The sequence below is a fragment of the Miscanthus floridulus genome, chromosome 17, assembly GCF_019320115.1.
Source record: "Miscanthus floridulus cultivar M001 chromosome 17, ASM1932011v1, whole genome shotgun sequence".
Taxonomy (NCBI): domain Eukaryota; kingdom Viridiplantae; phylum Streptophyta; class Magnoliopsida; order Poales; family Poaceae; genus Miscanthus; species Miscanthus floridulus.
In genome coordinates, this window is record NC_089596.1 from 35,979,151 (window position 1) to 35,985,742 (window position 6,592).

General features: G+C 48.2%; 1 protein-coding gene across 3 annotated transcripts; it reads left to right on the top strand.

The window, feature by feature from the left end:
- The first annotated feature begins 1,691 nt into the window (after positions 1-1,691).
- LOC136516340 (zinc transporter 7-like) lies at positions 1,692-5,991 on the top strand. Of its 3 annotated transcripts, none has more exons than XM_066509709.1 (5): positions 1,692-1,896; positions 1,992-2,659; positions 2,744-2,893; positions 3,480-3,723; positions 5,419-5,663. In XM_066509709.1, the coding sequence occupies exons 1-5, from the start codon at positions 1,842-1,844 to the stop codon at positions 5,526-5,528; spliced, it is 1,227 nt and encodes a 408-aa protein (XP_066365806.1). In that variant the 5' UTR covers positions 1,692-1,841; the 3' UTR covers positions 5,529-5,663. The 3 variants fall into 3 exon arrangements, with proteins under 3 accessions (XP_066365806.1, XP_066365807.1, XP_066365808.1); XM_066509711.1 differs by having other exon boundaries at positions 1,751-1,896; positions 2,045-2,659; XM_066509710.1 differs by lacking the exon at positions 3,480-3,723 and having other exon boundaries at positions 1,693-1,896; positions 5,419-5,991.
- Positions 5,992-6,592: the final 601 nt, after the last annotated feature.

Genomic DNA, 6,592 nt, shown 5'->3' on the forward strand with positions numbered 1-6,592 from the left:
AAGACGATGAATATTTTATTGAATTTGTGGGTTCCATGTACGAAGTGGCACCGGTTCTATCTTTTTTACACACTACAGCTCTCCTTGCCTGATGCTTAATTTGCTGTAGCTGGAACCATATTTTTTGTGGCCTCACTACCACATTGTGAACGGTCCTAGTGAACTCTGGCACCAACTACAAGTCCACGACCAGGGGCGGACACAACGGTGGGGCGAGGGGGCTCAAGCCCCCCTACCCATATCGCAGCAGTGGAACCCCCTGTAAAGCCTCTATGAATTATTAGGCAAAGTCTATAGTGTAGGGGGCTGAGACTTAAGATCGAACAGCAGTGTTGTTCAGCCCCCTGAAATATTTTCTGGGTCCGCCGCTGTCCACGACGGCGGCCGATGCCTTGTGCGTGTGATTTGACTATTATCTTTATGTGCGTGACGTCACGTGTGTTTGAGCCTATAATGAACATGAACTCATGAGCTTATAACTTTGGCCTCGTTTGGCTTGCTGTAATTTGGCTGAAAAATACTGTTCTGGCTAAATTGTTATTTGAGAAAAACAATATTTTAGCTAAAAAAATGAGCTATGGTGAGCTGAACAGGGCCTTTGTTGTTTAATTATATTTGTTTGGCGGTTGGTGGATTGGTGATGATTCGATGTACTGAGCCCTTGTTTAGTTTTATGAATTTGGATTTTAGGGCTACTGTAGCATGTTCGTTTTTATTTGACAAATAGTGTTCAAATATGGACTAATTAGGCTCAAAACGTTCGTCTCGTAATTTTCCACCAAACTGTGCAATTAGTTTTTCTTTTCGTCTACATTTAATACTCTATGCACGGGCCGCAAATATTCGATGTGACAGGTACTGTAGCAACTTTTTGAAAGTTGGGATGGAACTAAACAAGGGCTGAACTGGAGTGATGAATCTTTGATTACTGAACTTGTGCTGCGGGCGTGCAGGCGGGTGCAGGTTACTCGCCGGGTGTGGAATACCCACGCGGGTGCGGGTATGGGTACAAGTCTATACCCGCATGCATGTACGGGTATTGAAGCGGGTAAACATTTTCTTGGCGGGTGCGGGTATGGAATGGCAGTATTATCTGGACACTGTTTTTTTTTGGAGGTCATACTAATACCGTGGTCCGTGGACAAAATGGGTCTGGGCGACCCGACCTCGTGTCGGATCACCTCCGCGTGGGCCCGGTGACACTTCGTCACTATGTCGACATCGTTTGGCCACACCCCGCGCCTCCAACACGTGACCTCCACCGCTGAGCCTTACCTGCCACCTCAGTCCCTATCCACAGGGCCCCTCTTATCCAGGTCCCACGGATCAGTGATACATACCCGAGACGAGCGTGTGTACCACACACGCTCCTCCTGTACGTGGGGCCTAGTTAGTTATGAGGGTACGGCCACGAGGTCCCGCATCGAATTGCCAACACAACATCTACACCGTCCGTAGAACAGATCGACGGCTGACTTGCCTCTCGGCTCATGGACCCGGCACGGCCATGACTATCCAAAGCCTTCTCGGACCCACACGTCAGTGACGCCCAGGCGTAGACCACCTGGCGCTGCTGTGGGCGTCGGTGGCGTCGACGCACGGTTTCGATGTTGGGTGCACTCGCACCACCATGACGACATCCCTTCTCTTCTCCACTCTCTCCCTACGACTTCAACTTCCTTTCTCTCTCAATCTCCTCTCCCTGTCCGCTGGCCGTGCCTTTGCGTGCGACGGGAGCTTGGGATCCACGGCGTCGGAAAAGTGGCCGGCTGAAGAAACCGATTTCCCCAAGATTTTTGCCCGTCCTATCCCTTGCAGGATCGGACTCTCCGTCTCTGGCCATGGCTCTCGGCGGCCTCCGCCGGCACGTCGGCCAGTTCTTGACCAGCAGCAATGGTGCGTAATTCGGTTGCTTTTCAAGCTTTCCTTTGGTTCTTGCGCCGTCTAGTGTTGAGATTGACGGCCGGCCTGACGCGGTGCGTGCGCGCCAGAGCTTATGGCGGCGTCGCTCTCGGCCGTGAGCTGCGCTGACGAGGTGCTGCAGGAGGCGGAGGGGGCGGGGTGCCGTGACGACGCCGCGGCGCTGCAGCTCAAGGAGGTGGCCATGGCGGCGATCCTGGTGGCCGGGGTGCTGGGGGTTGGCCTGCCGCTCGCGGGGCGGAAGCGGCGCGCGCTGCGCACGGACAGCGCCGCGTTCCTGGCGGCCAAGGCGTTCGCCGCCGGGGTCATCCTGGCCACGGGGTTCGTCCACATGCTGCACGACGCCGAGCAGGCGCTGTCCAGCCCGTGCCTCCCGGCCACGCCGTGGCGACGGTTCCCGGTCCCCGGGTTCGTCGCCATGGCCGCCGCGCTCGCCACGCTGGTGCTCGACTTCCTCGCCACCAGGTTCTACGAGGCCAAGCACCGCGACGAGGCCGCGCGCGTCAAGGCGGCCGCCGCCGCCGCACTCGTTGCGACGACCTCCTCCGCGAGCGACGAGGACATCACCGTCGTCACCGTCGACGCTGAGGACGAGCGCAAGGCCCCGCTGTTGCAAACGCACTGCCATGGACACTCGCACGGACACGGACACAGCCACAGCCATGGGCATGAGCTGGTGCAGGCAGAGGGCAGCGAGGGGGAGGTGTCGGCACATGTCCGCTCCATCGTCGTGTCACAGGTGCTTGTTTGATCAGTTCACTTGGGATGGGATGCTTTGGTGTTTCATCGTGCACGCTGTGATGATCATTTGCCTTGGTTGCAGATACTGGAGATGGGGATTGTGTCACACTCTGTGATCATCGGATTGTCACTGGGAGTGTCGCGGAGCCCATGCACAATCAGGCCACTTGTCGCAGCTCTTGCATTCCACCAGTTCTTCGAGGGCTTTGCACTAGGTGGCTGCATTGCTCAGGTGAGAATTTTCAGTAAACTCCAGTTCAGAGTTGAGTCAATTCTCATCGCTTGATCAACAATTGATTTGTCATGTTTTAATAACACCATGATGTATGATTTTTGCACATAGTGTTGAAATTATTGATTTTCTCGGTACTCTGCACACTGTATTACATTACTTTCTTGTGAGACTTGCTCCTTTGTCAATTTGTTGGTTGGGCAATCAGCCTTTAAGAACATGGGCCCATCCTTGAAACTTCAGAATTCAAACATTTGACTTCAATAATATGATTGAGCATTGTACATTGTTGGAATATATTTTTCTCTCCTTTCAATTTATGTCCGTTTATCCATGTAAATGGTCACCTTGACTTAACTTCTAAAATCTAAACTATGGCTGTCTAGTACTTTGTGATTTGTGAATAACCGCCAGCCGAAATTTTTAGTACTTTATGAATAGTATTGCGGAGTCATGACAGTTTGGTTGGATGTCCATTTACTGCGGATTGCTTTAGCACTGAATGGTCCAAGGAAAAAAATACATGGACATGTTTAAGCATTATTACTTATTTACTATTCTTTTTTCCTTAATTCTTTTTTACAAGGTGGCAAAGAAGACTGCAAAGCGAGCTGTAAGTGTGGCAAAGGGTAGAGCATACGAGGATCTTTACCAATATTTGAGTACGAAGGAAGGAGAGAAGGACATTTATAGGATGGCTAGGGTTCGTGAGAGAAAGACACGGGACTTCAACCAAGTTAAGTGTATTAAGGATGAAAGGGAGCATCTCTTGGTAAAGGAGGATGAGATCCGACATCGATGGCAAGAGTATTTTGACAAATTGTTCAATGGTGAGAATATGGACATAACCTTTCAGTTGGATGACTCTTTTGATGACACCAATAGGCGCTTTGTGCGGAGAATCCAAGAATCTGAGGTCAGAGAGGCGTTGAAAAGGATGAAAGGAGGTAAGGCGATGGGACCGGATGGTATCCCAATCGAGGTGTGGAGATGCCTCGGGGACATAGCTGTAGTATGGTTGACCAAGTTGTTCAACCATATTTTTCGATCGAACAAGATGCCTGATGAGTGGAGGAGAAGTATATTGGTACCGATCTACAAGAATAAAGGAGATATTCAAAGTTGTACAAATTACCGGGGAATTAAGTTGATGAGCCATACTATGAAGCTATGGGAGAGAGTTATCGAGCATCGCTTGAGAGCAATAACGCGGGTCTCTATGAACCAATTTGGTTTCATGCCTGGAAGGTCAACCATGGAGGCAATTTTCTTAATAAGACAAGTTATGGAGCGGTATAGGGAGAAGAAGAAGGACCTACACATAGTTTTTATTGACTTGGAGAAGGCTTATGATAAAATACCAAGGAATGTTATGTGGTGGGCTTTGGACAAACATAAAGTCCCAACGAAGTACGTCGGGCTCATTAAGGACATGTACAACAATGTTGTGACTAGAGTTCGAACAAGTGATGGAGACACAGATGACTTTCCGATTAGGATAGGACTACATCAAGGGTCAGCTTTGAGCCCTTATTTGTTTGCTTTAGTGATGGATGAGGTCACAAGGGACATACAAGGGGACATCCCTTGGTGTATGCTTTTCGCGGACGATGTAGTGCTAGTTGATGAAAGCCGGACAGGAGTGAATCAGAAACTGGAGTTATGGCGGGAGACTTTGGAGTCCAAAGGTTTTAGACTTAGTAGAACTAAAACTGAGTATATGAGATGTGACTTCGGCACTACTACTCGGGAGGAGGAAGATGTTAGTTTGGAAGGTCAAGTAGTGCCTAGGATGGATACCTTTCGATATTTAGGATCAATGCTACAGAGGGACGGGGATATTGATGAAGATGTTAGCCATAGAATCAAAGCAGGGTGGATAAAGTGGCGGCAAGCGTCTGGTGTCCTATGTGACAAAAGGGTACCACAGAAGCTAAAAGGCAAGTTTTATAGGACGGCGATTAGACCTGCTATGTTGTATGGTGCAGAATGTTGGCCTACGAAAAGACGACATATTCAACAGCTAAGTGTCGCGGAAATGCGTATGTTGCGTTGGATTTGCGGGCATACAAGAAGGGATCGAGTTCGGAACGATGATATACGTGAGAGATTAGGGGTAGCGCCAATTGAAGAAAAGCTTGTTCAACACCGGTTGAGATGGTTTGGACATGTGCAACGGAGACCTCCAGATGCACCGGTGCGTAGGGGAATCCTAAGTCAGGATAGTAACGTGAAGAGAGGCAGAGGAAGACCGAAGTTGACTTGGGTAGAGGCAATAAAAGGAGACTTGAAAGGATGGAATATACCCAAAGACTTAGCCTTAGATAGGAGTGCTTGGAAGACAGCTATTCACGTGCCTGAACCTTGATTGTTTCTATTGGGTTTCAACTCTAGCCTACCCCAACTTGTTTGGGACTTAAAGGCTTTGTTGTTGTTGTTGTTGTTGTTGTTGTTCTCTGACTGTGCTGCTTCCTTTTCTCACTTCAATTATTATTAATCGAGGCACTACCACATTTCTCCAACAGGCACAATTCAAGAACCTTTCGGCAGTTTTAATGGCATCTTTCTTTGCCATCACTACACCAGCAGGAATAGCTGCTGGGGCTGGCTTGACCACATTCTACAATCCCAATAGCCCAAGGGCTCTTGTGGTCGAGGGCATTCTTGACTCGGTGTCGGCTGGCATCCTCATATACATGTCACTAGTGGATCTCATTGCTGCAGATTTCTTGGGTGGAAAGATGACAGGGTCCCTGCGACAGCAAGTGATGGCATACATCGCATTGTTCCTCGGTGCGCTCTCTATGTCATCACTTGCAATATGGGCTTGAGACCTGCCCTTGATTATATATCAGATAAAAGATGAAGTAGTGTCCATATGAAATTTATGTGGTATGTGTACAGTTTTAATGTGTATGTAGTATTCTGTTGTCTCATAGTATGGTAGCTTCCTTCGGGATCATCATAGGATAACATGCCTTGTTTTTTAAGGGCATGAAAGAAACACCGCTGATGTAAAAGGGGCACTTTGTGCCTGTACTGCCTCCACAATGGTGGTTTCTATGATGAGATGGTGACTATTTCAATTGGGTTTTATATGTACTGGAGGGTGAACTATGTGGTTTCTTTAGAGAGGAGCAAGGTCAGCGAGCAATGTTATGTTTGACTGCCGCTGAATGACTGCCTGTGCTGCTGGCTTTGTGTCAATTGTGGGTGTGTGGCTGGTCTTGGCATTTCAATTTTTGCAAACTGTAATAGGTTCGCTAGTCTTCTGTCAAATATGAAATATTAACAACGTTGACAGATTACCACCACTTGATCTGCAGCAAATGGTTTGGACTCATTTACGCCTGGTTGGATCCATTAGTCCTAATAGTTAGTGGCTAAAATTGGCTGGGTGAGGATCCAAACTGACGTGACTATTAGCAATTGTATGTGCTAACAATTAGCTCATTAGTTGGTGAAAGGGTGCTAATAGTCTGTATACACCTCTAATCAACTATCTTATCATCTATTAGCAGGTCGATCTAAACAACCCCTGCTAATAATTAGACAACCCCTGTTGATAATTAACTAGCGAATGGTTAGTAACTAGCTAACTATTAGTACAAGAAGATCTAATCAGGGCCTTAGTAATGGTTAGGGAGATGATTTTCAGACGTACTTGGGCTGTGCAGTCTGTGGAGTAGAATCTAGTGT